Source organism: Lynx rufus, unplaced genomic scaffold (assembly GCF_022079265.1).
Source record: "Lynx rufus isolate CCGP_SWC_20201006 ecotype Redwood Valley unplaced genomic scaffold, mLynRuf1.p SCAF_14, whole genome shotgun sequence".
Taxonomy (NCBI): Eukaryota; Metazoa; Chordata; class Mammalia; order Carnivora; family Felidae; genus Lynx; species Lynx rufus.
The window spans coordinates 14677612-14694985 of record NW_025814828.1 but is presented as its reverse complement, the minus strand read 5'-3'; the positions used below and the strand labels follow the sequence as shown (position 1 = coordinate 14694985).

Here is a 17374-nt window from a genome sequence, read left to right as displayed (position 1 = left end):
TCAGGCTCTGTGCTGACAGCTTGGAGCCTGGAGCCTGTGTCAGATTCTGTGTCCCCCTCTCTCTATGCCCCACCCCTGCCTGTGCTCTGTCTCTGTCTTTCAAAAATGAATAAACATAAAAAAAAATTTTTTTAATAAAAGATAAATCCTAGATCACAGGACCTCCTCAAGTAAAGGATGAGCAGACAACATTTTTAACTCTTGTTCACTCAAATCTATCTTTTCTAAATCACTGCTCTTGGATTATTTAATAAATTGAGGATGACAGACATCTGTACACGTGTGCGCATGAGAATGCTGGTCCAACAGTGACAGAAGATTATCATTCGGACATCAAATCTCATTGTAGACAATTGTAGTTATAGGAAGGGGAGATGAATTAGGCTAAATCTATCATTATACATAGTCCAAAATGTATCTTTTAACTAAATAATCTCTAGTACCTTTTTAGTCTGGGGTCATTTTTCTCTTCTCAGAAAACCCAAATACTGAATAGAACTAATCCTTTGAAGACTTCTGGTTGGTTAGGTGTTTATAGTTAATGTTTCTCTGTGAGAACTTACATTAATAGACAAACTCATAATACTGTATCACTCAGGGTATCATTAAGAATTCATTATCTGAAACTCTGCATTTATAATGATGTATAAAGAAGCAAAAGTCAGGGCACCTGGGTGGCTCAGTCGGTTAAGCGTCCGACGTCGGCTCAGGTCATGATCTCACGGTTCGTGAGTTCAAGCCCTGCATCGGGCTCTGGGCTGACAGCTCAGAGCCTGGAGCCTGCTTTGGATTCTGTGTCTCCCTCTCTCTCTCTGCCCCTCCCCCACTCCCTCTGTCTGTCTCTCTCTCTCTCAAAAATACAAACATTTTTTAAAAATATTTTTTGGGGCGCCTGGGTGGCGCAGTCGGTTAAGCGTCCGACTTCAGCCAGGTCACGATCTCGCGGTCCGTGAGTTTGAGCCCCGCGTCAGGCTCTGGGCTGATGGCTCGGAGCCTGGAGCCTGTTTCCGATTCTGTGTCTCCCTCTCTCTCTGCCCCTCCCCTGTTCATGCTCTGTCTCTCTCTGTCCCAAAAATAAATAAACGTTGAGAAAAAAAAAAATTTAAAAAAAAAAAATATTTTTTAAAAGCAGCAAAAGTCATCAAAACAAAAAACTATTAACTAATGAAGTGATCTCAGATAAAAGTGTCATCACTCACACAGTACTCATTTTTAACATGAGGTTTTAATCCCTACCCAGTATGTAGGAGAATCATAGACAAAAGATATGGATAAATGATTGATAGAGTTCTAATAGCTAACAACTAGAGAGCAAAATACTGACAAGGATGTAGTCAGAAAGACAGGGACATACAAAAATAAAGATAAAACTGACAAAGCTTTTTGTATATTTTTTAATAAGCCTCTTTTTATCATTATGAAAGTCATTCATTGTCCTAGCCTATAATTTTACTGCAAAAATTACCCCTCCCTCAAAAAAGTTAACACTGGATTCTTTTTTCTAAGAAATAGCTATTATAATCTAAATTGTGTTAACTATAAAATGAAGTAAACGTATTTTCATAATTTTTGTTCCATTTTCTCAACTTAAAAGTCCCAATCTAACCTTTTATTTACTATTTAAGGTCAGTTCCCATTTTAGGTAGTGATCTATTATCCTGGGATAACAAGGACAGCTTGCACAAAATACTGGTCCTACCTTATGTAGTTTCAAAAACATTTTATAAAAATGTGTTGAAATATTTACAAATTTAACAAGAAAATAGGACATGATCATAATCTTTTAAAGCTAACAGAAAGTAATATATACTCATAAAATATCCCTTCATAGGGGGCGCCTGGGTGGCGCAGTCGGTTAAAGCGTCCGACTTCAGCCAGGTCACGATCTCGCGGTCCATGAGTTCGAGCCCCGCGTCAGGCTCTGGGCTCATGGCTCAGAGCCTGGAGCCTGTTTCCGATTCTGTGTCTCCCTCTCTCTCTGCCCCTCCCCCGTTCATGCTCTGTCTCTCTCTGTCCCAAAAATAGAAATAAACGTTGAAAAAAAAAAAAAAAATATTAAAAAAAAAATAAAAAAAAAAAAAATATCCCTTCATATCATCAGTATGAGAATACTGGATTAGCTTGAATGCAAATCAGACCAAGTTCAGATCCTATTTCAGTGTAACAATGTTTTTACAGGATTATTTCATGACCTTCACAAAAATTTTTAAACACTGGGTTTTAGAAGGGTCATATAATATCAACAGAATATTTTCAGAGAAACTAATAAAAGAGATTAATGAGAGCTATATGACATTAAGGATATTCTGATGAAACTCTACTTTTTATTAGAATTTTCCTGATTGAAATTTAAGGTGATAGAATGGTTCAGAATTAAGTGGTTTACATAGGGGTTGAATGGACATTCTCATCTGTACTAAACTATCTATATACACTTCACATTCCAAAAGGATTGTTCACCACACATATTCCATTAAGCAAGATTCTACTCAGGCAGTGGGGTGCCTGGGTGCCTCAGTCAGTTACGCGTCAACTCTTGGTTTCAGCTCAGTCAAGATTGCACACTTTCTAAGTTCAAGCCCCGCCTTGGGCTCTGTGCTGACAGCAGCACAGAGCCTACTTGGGATTTCTCTCTCCTTCTCTCTGTTCTTCCGGTTTGCCTTCTCGCTCTCTCTCAAAACAAACAAACAAAGAAACAACTATTTAAAAAAAGCTCTTGCTTCCATGTTAACAACAACAAAAAAAATTCTACTCAGGCAGGAGGGAAAGGGTTAAGACAGAACAGAGAGTATGATATCTCCCAGGGAGAGCTAGAAACAGTTGAAAAGTGTGCCGAGAATAGAACTGGAACTAAAAAGTTATGAATAATTGCATGTCTTTAGATTCTATCACAGTAATGTTTAGGAAGTATCCAGAAGTATATATGGGCGTACCTACAAAGGTGTCCATCTGCAAGGTGGATGGGTGACAAGGCTGCATTGCCTGTAAGGTATGGTAACTGATAATGTTCTGGCAGAGAGGAGGGCAGAGGGGATTCATGCTTTGTCAGTGCACAGAAATAAGGGCTGATCAAATGTTTCCTATAATGTCTACACTATTCATACATTCCCAGGATACCACAGCTAGAAACAATGTCTCTTGCCTCAAAATTAAACAAATTCATTCAGGCACTGACTGCTTTCTACTCTGTTTTACTGCTATTTACTTACAGGTCTTAATTCTACTAAGCTTCTTGAAATCACCCTGATTTATTCTTCAGGGCTTTCATAGCACCTGTCTCAGGGCTCAATACATTTAAACAGATGTTATTGATTACCACTCTGAAGATATCATCACAACAGGTACAAACACATTATTTAACTGAAGCTAAGAAATGGTATGAACAGAACAGAGATTGTGAAGAATATGGCAGGTTTTTTTTTCTTTAAAGCAATGGCATACGTGGCCTAGTTTGTACTGCTTTTCAAAAACTTCATGACAATTATTATTTTTGGTGGTTAACTGATGCTTGACGACGTGCCTTACAAGATGAATGCACAGCCAGAAGTCTTTACATGAAGGCAAAGGTTATGCTTTGATCTACTGTTGCAACCACTCTTTTTAGTAGATCACCATTTGTCTCTTGGACACCTGTGGTCAGCCCAAAGCCACTGCTCAAAGAGCTCATTTCCATTGGTCTCAGAGTGGACTGGCCTGGGGCTATTGCTTCCTGTCAGACTACAGGTATATCCTTTGAAGCAAGTCCCCCCCCCCCCCCACCGCACTTTAGAACAAGCTAAAAGCTTTTTTTATTGCATTCTCTTTAAGGCTGGCAAGACAACGGCTGCTAAGGTTTCCCAGATGATGCGTGTGCTCCACATAACCAGCACATCAGAGTTGGGATATATCAAATACTACTGAATCTACACCAGGACCTTGTTAGTGAGCCCTTTTTGTTATTTAATGTTTGCTAAGTGTCTAAAGTATGGGTGATGAAACTGTTCACAAATATAGAGGCTTAAGGTGTGTAGTCAATGTGTGCTGATAAAGGTAGGCTACGACTGCCATTGTCATACTTCCAATTTGATACGAAAGTTAATGCTATGCTAGTGCCTCTTACCCTGGGGCACTATTTTCCACAAGGCAGGTTATGACTCAGTGGTAAAATCGATGTTATCTGATGCCACAAATAGGCATTTATGTGAATTTATATGAGCAGGAAACAACAAAAAATGAAGAACCTCCCATTAGTAAAATAGTTTTGTGATACTTTTACCTCAGTTATATATAGGACATTATGTATGTGGATACTGGATTAGGATGTAAAAAAAATATTTCTGTGGATCTCTGTAGGAAGAAAATTGGCAAAATGCTGCCTAGAGCTTCTCAAAGGCCATGCATGTCTTCGTGGTAAGTTTTTCTACTAGGCTATCCTTAGATGGCCAATAATCTAGATTTAAAACCTAATCAACTACTGAAATGCTTTATTTATTTTTTGTACATTTTTTTTTTTAGGTAACTTTTTTAACGTTTCTTTCTTTTTTAAAGTTTACGTATGTATTTTGAGAGAGAGAGCTCGCGTGCATGTCCATGCAAGCTGGGGAGGGCCAGAGAGAGCGGGTGAGAGAGAATCCCAAGCAGGCTCTGTGATGTCAGCGCAGAGCCCCAGCACAGGGCTTGATCCCACAAACTGTGAGATCATGACCTGAGCCAAAATCAAGAGTCAGACGCTTAAACAACTGAGCCACCCAGGTGCCCCAGCATAGGGTAATTTTAGTACTCCATCTGAAATGGTCTGGACGTGTGACCAAGAACCCCAACTATGGCATTTCTTCTTGAAAAGCTTTTATTCTTCCAATGAGTCATTTTAAATACAAAATCACTTTCTTGATACCATTTACATACTACTTATCCTTGTATTTCTAAGAACCGAAGATCATAGTAATCAATACCAAAGCCCCTCACACAGCCCTTCCTACTTATGTGAACTCACAAAAATATTTATTTCAAATCAGTTTTCTCATTTTAATAATATTTATAAATAGCATGCCTTCTACCTAGCATTTGAAGCAAGATTTCCAGTGCTGACTGTACCTTAAAATACATGATAAATTTTCTAATATCATGAGATTTGATTTACACAGAAGGAGCTAGATGTTTCAAAGCAAAGCATGATAATAAATATGCTATATTCACTTTCTGAGATGCAGATGTTAAAATTTCAGGAACAAAGGCTAATCAGCTAGATCCCATCTCTTCTACATTCTGTTCACAAGGACTAAATACAAAAAGAAAAAGACAGATACACACACACACACACACACACACACACACACACACACACGTATACCTTCACTGTCCTTGAATTTCTTGATTGCCACAATTTCATGTGTTTCCTGCAAAGGAAAAAAGAGGCAGAAAGTCATTCCTCAGTGTCTTTGAAACTGGGAATCCCATTAGTGTCGGGGTATATTTGGAGACTGAGGGCAAGAAACCAGAGAGTGTAAAAAAAAAAAAAAAAAAAAAAGATCCTCTTCTTTCCCAGCCCCTCATTTCCTGGTTCCAAAACTCTCTTTCTAAGCACCCTGCAGACATTGTCAGAGAAGGGAAAAATAAAGGGAGAGAGAAGGGAACCGAGAGCAGAGATGGCAACAGACCATGAATAAACCATATAAGTGTTAATGTCTGGACGCTAAAAAAAAAGTGCCAGGATGACTGATATGATATAATATTTACCATCATCTGTAGTTCCTTCTGAAACTCAGGGGCACATTTTAATTAGGCTTCTATAGCAAAGAAAAGGCTTCTACAATACTTGGTAGTTGCGGGTAACAGAGTTCCCCTTCTGAGTCTCCGCCCTTCACTTTACTTTTCCTAACAAGCCTAGTTCCCCAGTTCTTCTCTATGGATAGTCATTTCAAACCCAAAGAGAGACAAACATCTGCTGCCAAATACCAATCACTACCCCCACTCTTGCCTTTATTTCCTTCTCCTGAACACAAGTGGGTTGTGAGCAAAACCCCACTTTAAATGGAAACGTTGCAAAAAAATTTTTGTGTGTCTTTTTTGGTTGGAGAAGAAAATGAAGGCTGGAAAGGAAATAAAAATGCTCAGAGCTAAGTACCACGAGGTTAAATAACTCATGTCTTATTCTGGTCTAAAAAAGGAATAAAAAAGCTTTTGGCAAAATAATATATACATTCTTCAAAGCCAATATGTTATAAAGAAAGGTCTTCTGAATGACTCAGGTCTGCTCTTTTGTACTCTAAGTGGCTATACTTTCAGATCTGTAGGAGCAAATCTTTTAATAAAAGATTGTCACTGCATCAAAACAAAGTCTTTACAAATGCATGCACTAGCAGGCAATAACCAACAAGGTACAAGGTATAAGGGAAAGAACACGCCCTATTGGGAAACTCTGCTCCCGGCACAAAGAAAGACGCAGCACTATACACGCATTCAGGGAGAGTCAAAATGCTCGCATTGCAGGGCAGAGTTCTTCCAGGTCATGCTTCATCCTATACTGCACTCTAAATGGAGACCCACAGGCATCATTTTGTTGCATCCTAAGTATTACCTTTGTCTGATTTTATAAAAGGTCTCACTTAGTTCAAATTTGCTCATGATAGGACTACAAATTTAAACTGACAACGAACTTATTTACATCACCTTGAAGAAAGAAATGCATTAATTTCTGGCATCTCATAAATAGAATTCACTGTATAAAAGTTACTCTTTCACCAATATCATGGAAATCCTCTCAACTCTCTCTCTCTCTCTCCCTCCCTCTCACTCAATACAGTTTATATATTTACTTAAAGAATGAAGCCAAAGAGATGAAGTTTTCTATATAAAATCACTTCGATGTCTGGTGGAAACTTACATGCACTTAAGAGCAGAAGGTGCTGGAAAGAATTTAACATTTCACTTTTATTCAAACTGCTTATAAAAATAATGCAAACTCATTACAGAAAACCTAAAATATAAAAGGCATAACCCTTGCTAGTATTTTGGTTTGTTTTCTTCCAGTAAAGTTTTCTCAAATTGGAATTGTAATATTGTATATGGTGTTACATGTTGCTTTTATTTCACTTGATATTGCATGAGGTACATTTTAACCTGTCATTGAATAATTTTTAAAACCATCATTTTTAATGTATCGTTATTTAACTGTTTGGTCAATGAACATACTTTAACATCTGCTTCTTTATTTTTCATAGAGTAAATTCGGCGAGTGATATAACTGGGTCAAATGGTATGAACATTAAAGGCTCCTGATACTGCCAAAACTGATACCCAAAAATATATCATTTCACAGATCACTTCAGCAGTATATAAGAATACCCATCCTATGACCACAGCTAACAGTAAATACAATCATTGGAAAAAGTCTTTAGACATCAGTGAGGTCAGAGAAGTTTCCTTCTATCAACTGGTAAGTGAAAAAAGGTCTACTAAAGTTAATATTTTTCTTGTTGATTCATGGATGTGAACCTGTTGCCAAATTTTGTTACAAATATTTTCCCTAGACTAATGTGATCATTGAATTATTTAGGGCTTGGTTGTTGTTGAAAATAACTTATTATCACAGTCACATTTATTGATATATGCCTTTATGTCCACTACTTTTGTGTTCAAAGTCCTTACTTAGCCTCAGTATGGTTAATATTCATCCACAGTTATGTCTCAATATTCTAATGATTTAATTTCTTTCCTTAAGTCTTTATCCACCTATAATTTATTTAATCCACCTGTAATTTAACATAGTGAGGGAATCTATATTCAACAGAATTCTAAATACTGAATCAATTTTCCCAATACTCTTTACCATGGATTTTTAGTTCTTTGTTGTTTCCTAGCATTCTTACATACATGCTCTAGATTTTCTTTCAGAGTTTTCTAGTCTAGTCTACACTATTGATCTGTTGATTCTTATATCAGAACCAATTTAGATTGTTGTGACCTGAAACTGTTTTAAATTAATCTGGGATTATAGACCCTGGTTCTTCTTTTACCATTTTGTTAAATTTATTTTTGAGAATAGATTTGGCTGTTGTATTTAATTTGTAATTATACACACATGAGCTATTATATGTAATCTGTATTTCTTTACATATTTTATTAGCTTCAATCTTTACCTCCAGTCCTTTTCTACTGTGGTTTTCACACTTGTTTAGAGCTCAATTTGCATGAAGATTCTGCTCAGTGTGCATCTTTGAGTAGCTTTCTGAGGAAAGTCATGACATATGTCCAAGTTCTCTCACACACGAATGGCAACTTGGCAGGCACAGAATTCCTGGGAAGGCGACCTTACGTTCTCCACCATCTTCGGGGTCCCTATAAAATCTTATGCACTGCAAAGCCCTGCAAAGTGCCATGCACATCACAGACATTGTACGTTTGTACATTTATTAAAGCAACTTTCCAGCACATAGGAGTAAAAAGTCTCTAACAAAATCCATGTACTTCTTCTCCATACACTTTCTTCTTACAAGAAGCAGAAAATAAAGTCAGGGGCCAATTTGATTTTTAACATAGATAACTTTGTTTCTGCCTAGATCCTGTTAGGACTTCTTTTCTTTGGAATAAAAATTTTAAATTAACCAAAGTATGTCCAGAAGACAGTATCGGGGGGGAGGGGGAGGGGGAGGGGGAGGTTTTGAGCTAGTATTACCTGGAAATCAATGAACTTAGAAAAGTTTTCTTCTAGCAACCTTAAATGTTGTTTCTAAACCTATTTTCCTAATATTTTTTCACCAGAAACCTTGTAACTTTTAGGTTGGACCTTTCATAATTGCCTTGTATGGTTTATTCACTACTGCGTAAGTGCCTAGAATAGTAGGTTCAATAATATTTCACGAATGACTATTTCACGAGTGAATTAATCAAAACTGTTGCATCAATTTTGCTCTTTTACTTTCTTCATTTTTGGTTTATCTTCTTATTTCAGCTGGCTTTGATAATTTTTGCCTTGTTTCAACTTGTTCTCACCATAGAGGTCATATCCTTCTGGCTCTCCCTCAGGAGTGTTCATCTGCTTGTTACAAAAAAACCATTTTTAGAACTACGTGTTGCTTCTAAATCTTCAGAGCAGTGTTTTCTTTGTCTTGCCCTATCTTTTCATAAGGAACACCTCCCTGCCTTTTTTTTTTTTTTTTTTTTTTTTTAAAGATTGGAAGAGATGCACTAGGCCTGGCATCTGACAACCAAAAAGTTAGTTGGGTTTTTCAGCCTCCCGAGCGTCAAAAGGCCGACTGATGCAACCGAGCCCAATTTCAAAACCTGGGTTCCCAGCAAACACTCCTCTGGTTGTGTTGGCTGCTCTGAGGCTGGATCACCTGGGGAAGGGCTGCCAGAATAAGTTGTTCGCTGGACCCACACTTCCTAGCACATCCCGTTCCCTCTACTCTACACTCACTACACCTTGCCATGGGAGTCTGTGAATCCTACGACTCAACTTGCTGCCTCCAGCCCTTCTGTGCTTCATGCCATACTGTATTTGGGGTGCTTCGTTGCTGGAAAATTCTGGCAATACAGGTACTGATGTAGGCTAGTTGGGGGACAGAGAACTCCAGCTCCCTCAGGGTCAAATGACAATTACCACCATGAGACGGCTACCTGTTTCCAGCTCCAGCAGGCATGGGCGCTACCCAAAAGCAGTATGTGTCCCACTCCTTTTTGACAGTTTGCCCTATTCTGGTTCAGAAAGTAGAATAAGGAGCATGATGTTCAAGGCTGTGTTTTTCAATCCATCTCCCTGGACTTGGCCAACAACCAATTTTTAGCTTAATTAACAGAAATTTTATCAGTTTTTGGTTATCTTTTTAAATCTCTTCATGGGTATGTAATGGAGAGGTAAGAGGAGACACACCAAGTTTTATTACTTGTACTACCACCACCCTGAGATGCTACACATCATATAGGTATAGACAAAGAAGAAAAATATATGAAAAATAGCTCTGAAAAACTGTTTTAAATTCAATTTATTCACAAAAGCATGCCATTGCCCCCACAACGTCTGCAACAGAATGTCACCAGCTGTAGTCAGCATGATAGGCATAATTTGCTACTTGTTTCAGTATCTCACTTTGTTTAAACAAGGAGTTAGTTAAAAGCTGACATTTTGAACAACAAACTAAGGATGTGATAAAATATATAAGTAAGTTATTAATGGTAATTCCATACCTCACCCTTAATTTTGTCTCAAAATTACAATTATATGACTCTGGAATGCAAAAAGAAAGAGGTTCCTGAATTGTACTGCTATCTCCATGTGTGAACAAGCTATACCAAGGCATTTAACATTTACCAAAATAAATTTCCTCCGTTGAAAAAAATTTAGAAAGAGAATGAAAAATAAATTTTATGAGTAGTAAAAAATAGAAAAATATCCAGAGGGTCTATATTTCTTTCATCATTCGCAAGATCTCTACCCTACAAAAATCATGCCTCAATCACTGAACAACCATCCTGAACACAGAGACTTGTAACCCAACCTTACTCCTGCTAGTGACTATCTAAGGCTCCCTAGTCAATGGTTTATGGCCAGAATCAACTGTTCCCTCAGATGTTGGCAAAACATGGGACACCTGAGTGGCTCAGTAAGTTGGGCATCCAACTTCGGCTCAGGTCATGATCTCACAGTTAGTGAGTTCAAGCCCCATGTCCGGCTCTGTGCTGACAGCTCAGAGCCTAGAGCCTGCTTCGGATTCTGTGTCTCCCGCTCTCTCTGCCCCTCCCCCGCTCATTCTCTCTCTTCCTCTCTCAGAAATAAAAACATTAAAAAAAGATGTTGGCAAAACAACTAATTGGTATTAACAATCATAAAATTTACTAAGTTATTTAAAATATAGTTACATAACTTGATTTAATTATGCTCTGGAAAACTGAATTCTCTAAATTGGTAATATACTTTATAAGGAAGCATTGGGAATCTTTTTTTTTTTTTTCCATTTTATTTATTTGAGAGACGGGGAGAGAGAATGGGGGAGAGGAGCAGAGGGAAGGAAGGAGAGAATTATCAAGCAGGCTCTATGCTCAGAGTGGAGCCCGAGGCAGGGTTCAGTCCCAGGACCCTGCGGTCATAACCTGAGCCGAAATCAAGAATCAGGCACTCAACCCACTGAGTCACCTAGGTGCCTCAGAAATCATTGTTTTAAATGTTTTGCTCTGTAATTTAAATACCCAACATGCATTATAAAGGAGAACAGAAAAAAAAAATAGCGATTCGATTTTACTATTCATGGATTCCAAAGGTTATACTCTACAATTCATTTTGTAATTAATTCTTCCCTGAGGAAGCCATACCTTGGGGAAAATTCTTTATTTCTTCATCCAAATAGCAGGAAATACAACTTGACACTTAAGTATTTTAAAATACTTCAATCCACATTTTTTGTATGCAAATATCCCAAATGTCCTAAGTGCTTTTACACAATGAAATGCTCCTCCTTCAACAGAAGCAAAACCCCACAAACACAGACATTGTTACAGTATAGACCGATATGGTACCTGAAAAAGCAAGCTTTATTTTAGGCTATTTAAGTATTTTTGTGCCAGGCCCTGTGCTAAGTGCTTCCCATGTATTTAATTCTCAAATCACACTCTGAAGAGGATCTTACTTACTTATTACTTACTTACTTTTTTATAGATGAGGATATACTGAGCTGTGTGGGGTGGGGGGTTGAATATAGTTTGACATACAATGTTACATTAGTTTCAGGTGTACAACATAATGATTCAACAGTTTTAATGAGGTTCTTTCTATATTTTACCCCAAGATCATACAGCTGAGAAGTAATAAAGCTAAGGGTTAAACCCATGAAATCTGATTCTGGAAGCCATTTCTCTCTCATCCATGGTCATGCTCTACCACCTTTGCAAGCCATGTATGTTAAGTTCTGTTGCTAAGAAGGATATATTTTGAAACATACACACCTCCACAGTGGGGAGACATCATTATTTCTCATCTGTGTTTTTCTCAAAAATACATGCTATCACCAATAAAAATTTTCTAATGGTTTCCTAATGTCTGCTCTATTTTCATCTTTATTCTGACTCTTATTTCATAGAAACCTTCTAAAATAAATGATTAATTTTTACATTATGAGCACACATAAAATAGGAGTAAATTCAAGCACAGGATACATTCCATGGCAGGTAGATACAATGGAACTAACATGTGTTTGCCAAGTACCATAGAAATACACATTTTTAACCAGGATACACAAGGATAAAAACTAGACTGCTTTCCAAGAAATCTCTTTTCCTATATTATCTATCACCTATAAACTACCATAGTTTGCCAATATTAAAAGTTAGATCAACTACTAAATTGAAGTACTTCAGACCATATCAGGAAGGAAAACAATCTATAGCCAATAAGAAGAGCATTTCAGTCAGTCAACTAAGAACAGTTTATTGGGCCCCTGCTTTACATGAGGTTTTATGTGACATCTTAGGTTTGACATGAGTAAATGAAACATCTCACATACACAGAAGTGTATACGTTGGTAATAATGTATGTCAGTATATTAATGTTTATGAAAATAGTTTAAAAGTACAACAAATGTTATATGATAGGCCGCAGGAGTTCAAAGCACATTGACCATGTAAATATACAGAAAACAGGTCAGATTGAAGTCGATAATATGTTGGTTTATTTGCTTCTGATCACTCTCTCGCGCTGAAATGTAAAATGTCATACATATACCTTCATTCATTCCCATTCCTTCTCTCCCCAGAGGGAACTTCTATCCTGAAATTGTTATGTAGCACTCCCATGCATGTTTTTATTTTTTTTTAATTTTTTGAAACATTTATTCATTTTTGAGAGACAGAGACAGAGTGTGAGTGAGGGAGGGGCAGAGAAAGAGGGAGACACAGAATCCGAAGCGGGTTCCAGGCTCTGAGCTGTCAGCACAGAGTGTGATGTGCGGCTGCAACCCATGAACCTCAAGATCATGACCTGAACCAAAGTTGGACACTCACCCGACTGAACCACCCAGGCATTCCCCCATGCATGTTTTTATTATCACAAATGGATTTACCCATAAACGATTTTACTGTTTTGAACATTGAAAATCACGTAAGTGGCGTGTTACTGTGAGCATCTTTTTGCAACAGCTTTTTGTTATTTATTTATTTATTTATTTATTTATTTATTTATTTATTTATTTTTAACGTTTATTTATTTTTGAGACAGAGACAGAGCATGAACGGGGGAGGGTCAGAGAGAGAGGGAGACACAGAATCTGAAACAGGCTCCAGGCTCTGAGCAGTCAGCACAGAGCCCGACGCGGGGCTTGAACTCACAGACCGCGAGATTGTGACCTGAGCCGAAGTCGGACGCTTAACCGACTGAGCCACCCAGGCGCCCCAGCTTTTTGTTTTTAAACACAACATTGTGTTTCTGAGATTTAAACATAAACCTAGTGCAGTGGCACTCAACTGGGGATAACTGTGCCCCTCCCCTTGCCTGGGGACATCTGGCAATGTCTCTAGACCCTTTTGGTTATCACAATGGGGTAGGGTAGGAGGCTATTGGCATCTACTGGGTAGAGCCCAGGGCTGCTGCTGAACATCATACAGTGCATAGGACTGCCCCCATGACAAAGAATTACCCGGCCCCAAATGTCCAAAGTGCCGACAATGAAACACTCTGCTCTGGTTTATTCATTTTAACTGTTTTGTGGTGTTCCACCGTTAACACTCCCCCTTAAAAGAGACACTGGCCACTTTGAGGCGATCAAGTAAAGCTTTAAAAAAGAATTATATAGGGGCGCCTGGGTGGCTCAGTCGGTTAAGCATCTGACTTTGGCTCAGGTCATGATCTCGCGGTCCATGAGTTTGAGCCCCGCGTCAGGCTCTGTGCTGACAGCTCAGAGCCTGGAGCCTGTTTCAGATTCTGTGTCTCCCTCTCTCTCTGACCCTCCCCCGTTCATGCTGTCTCTCCCTGTCTCAAAAATAAATAAACGTTAAAAAAAAATTTTTTTTTTAAATAAAAAGAATTATATACCGTGAAAAGAAATTTTAGGTGAAAATGAGATGATTAAAAGACCAATTCTTCAAAAACTAGTAAAGCTATTAATCATGGGACTAAAATGTCTGCACTCATCTCATTTTCACAAAATGAGATTACATTTACTTTTATAATAACTTTTGTAACATGGCCCCATTTAAACATTATACAGTGAGATATACCAAAAGATAGATGAAAATATATTATTTACTTTTTGTTAAAAATTCAGTGATGCTTTTCAGTCGGCCAAAAGCAATTTAGCAGTCACACAAAGTCTACACCAATAACTAGCAAAACTGCTACAAAGGTTTACATTATGGGGATACTGTCACAGGAAATACTGGTGTAAATTCTAAACTGTCTATGATTTGTATGCTAAGAGTACTTCACAAAAATGCTTACATCTTAAAAAGCATTACAAGGAAAACTCATAATGAATTTACTTCATGCTTAGCCTCTAGAAAAAGGACTGTCTCATGAAAATATTAATACATTATCAAGAACACAAGACAGCAAGCAGCCAAAAAAGGAAGATGGGGGAAGTGGAATCTTAAGACTCACATAGAAAACAACTGCCTTCAAGCCAAGTCAGTAGTAAAATTCCTCTGTAACAAAATCTAGTTTCTCATTTATTTCCATAAAAAAATTATTTCCATCAAATCCCCTTCTACCCCCCTCTGTGCTGGAAATGCCCTCCATAAATCTTTATTGAGATATAAGAGGACAATAAATGAAGTATAAAATATCTAGGAAGAATGCCTAACCACTCCCTCTTTTCCTGGTCCTGGCTCCTGTCCCCACAGCTCAGTGACCAGATAAATATCTAGCTAGATATTTAGGGTCACTCTTGATATCTCCCTTATCTACAACCCCAAGTCTACTCAAGTGCTGTTGAATTTAGCCTCCTAAATAAATCTTTCCCAAATCAGTCCACAGTTCTGCTCTACCTGACTCCCATTCCAATCCAAGCCTTTTGCATTCCCACGTGGAGTACTACCCAGCCTTCTAACCCTTCAAATATAAATGTGTCTGCCACTGGGAAAGCCAGGTGGCTATTTAGAAATGGAAATCTGTTTCCACTCCACCATTCCCCTTAAAACTCTAGTAAAACTCCCTTGCCCTTAAAGACTATGTCAAAGCCCCTTCACATAGCCAGCAAGGCCCATCAAGGGATCACTCTGGGCACGCTCTCTAGCCTCCTCTCCCTAGGTCGTCCTTGCTTGGTGAGCGACAGCCATCGTCCCCAAGACCTCCCCTACTATAGTTCCCTTTGCTCCTAAAAGCTTTGCCCTCCCCTGCCCACTCAACCCTAAATTACCTCTCTCTCAGACCTTGGCACAATTCCTCACTTCCTCAGGGAAGCCTTCTCACAGCCTTGTGACTAAGTCTAAAGCCCCATATGTTCTCTTGGCAAACATCTCTTCGTAATTTTTACTAAAGTGACACTTTCACATATTTTATGACCACTTGGATAAAAGTCTGACTCTACCACTGGACTACAAGCATGTGGGTGAAAAATAATGTATGACTGGTCCCAAAGTGTACCGAACAAGACAGAGGAAGACCCAGTGTAAATGTCTCACTGTATGGCAGCACCAATTCAAAATTTACATCCTGCTGGCCCAGGTCATCCTTATTTTTGGGCATCATTTACTAATCCCACTAGAGCCTAACAGAGAAATAACTTTTCCTAGCACAATTAAAAAAAAAAAAAAAAAAAAAAAAAAAAAAAAGACATTCTTTGGTATAGAGGGACTTTTTTCAAAGTTAATAAAACATGAGAACACAGAATACAAACATATGCATTTAAGTTTTTAAAAGAACAGTATATCCCTAGGAGACATATTAAGATAGAACTGTTTGTTTCTTTCTTTAAAAAGTTTCAAAAAATGAAGATAATGAAACATAAGACTCTTTAAAATTTCATCTGGCCCTCTCCAGAAGCCCTTTAGTAGGCAAGAATTTGAATAAGCTCTTAAAGTTCAGAGGGAATTACAGTATCTTGATTAAAAACCTATTTTGCTATTTGCTATGCTAGCCTCCAACAAATCACAAAAATGCACTGCAAAACTGATACTGCATTCTTTCTGTTAAAAACCTCTTCTTTAGCATTACTATATAAAATGGTTGCAGTTACAAGGTTGCCAATTTATCAAGTTATATAAGAAGCCCTACAAAATTAAAAAATTAGCACTTATTGATTTATTTCTCCACCTAAAACAATAAAATAAAGATTGTTATCCTTCACCATCACCTCTACTCCATTCTATGATAAAACTAGTGAGGGGCGCCTGGGTGGCGCAGTCGGTTAAGCGTCCGACTTCAGCCAGGTCACGATCTCGCGGTCCGTGAGTTCGAGCCCCGCGTCGGGCCCTGGGCTGATGGCTCAGAGCCTGGAGCCTGTTTCCGATTCTGTGTCTCCCTCTCTCTCTGCCCCTCCCCCGTTCATGCTCTGTCTCTCTCTGTCCCAAAAATAAATAAACGTTGAAAAAAAAAAAAAAAAAAAAAAAAAAAAAAAAAAAAACTAGTGAGATTTCCTCCAGCCTGAAAAAACATAGTATAAAAACAGAGATGTCACATAACTACTAATATCTAACATTTCTAGGACATGAAGCATTCCCATGACAGAAATAGTCACAGATCTGAGAACTGGCCAACATGTTGCTTATGGTCCTGTTTAGTAATGAGGTCACCAAATCCTTAGTGGAAACATGCCACAAACATCCAGTCATTTTGTATTAGCGGTGCTTTGGCAAAATCAAAGAAAAGCGGTAAAGCTTGGGTCCATGTGGAACAGAAAGAAGGGAAGAGCCTCTAGAGGTGAGATAACAGACCATGAGTTTTGTGGGAAGAGAAAATCAAAAGGGAGGCTCTCCTGTAAATGTAAGCCATATTCTTAAGGAGGCCACTGGAATTCCTACAATAAAGTCTTCAACGACTTTTATTTGAACATTAAAAATGAACATATCCTATACTAGTGTGAGACTTAGAGCTACCTAAATGGCCAACAATTGGGTGCCATAAATATAAGAATAGAAACCATAAATGTCTACATTTACTTGATAAATACAAACAAATCCACATATCCAGAAAGGCTTTGTAAGTACATCTAACAAGGCCCAGTATGACTGTTAGTGGATCAGGGTCAACCTGGACACTGGATAATAAAAATGGATATTTCGATTGGAAATTTACAATTTCCAATCTACATTGGATATAGAAATGTACACTTCAAATGGGTACATCTTGTTGTATATATGTAAAATATACCTCAATAAAGTTGATTTAAAATGAATTATTTAAAAATAATTCACCTCATAGTTACAGACCAATATGAATTTGCTATCCTACGTTAATATTATAGATTAGATAATA

The 17374-nt window shown here is 38.0% G+C and overlaps 1 protein-coding gene across 1 annotated transcript in view; it reads right to left on the bottom strand.

The window, feature by feature from the left end:
• CDKL5 (cyclin dependent kinase like 5) overlaps positions 1 to 17374 on the bottom strand; it is a 192591-nt gene that overhangs the window by 61241 nt on the left and 113976 nt on the right. Inside the window, exon 4 of the mRNA XM_047075963.1 lies at positions 5330 to 5375. Coding sequence (XP_046931919.1) covers positions 5330 to 5375 — 46 coding nt within the window. The remainder of the gene's footprint in view (positions 1 to 5329; positions 5376 to 17374) is intronic.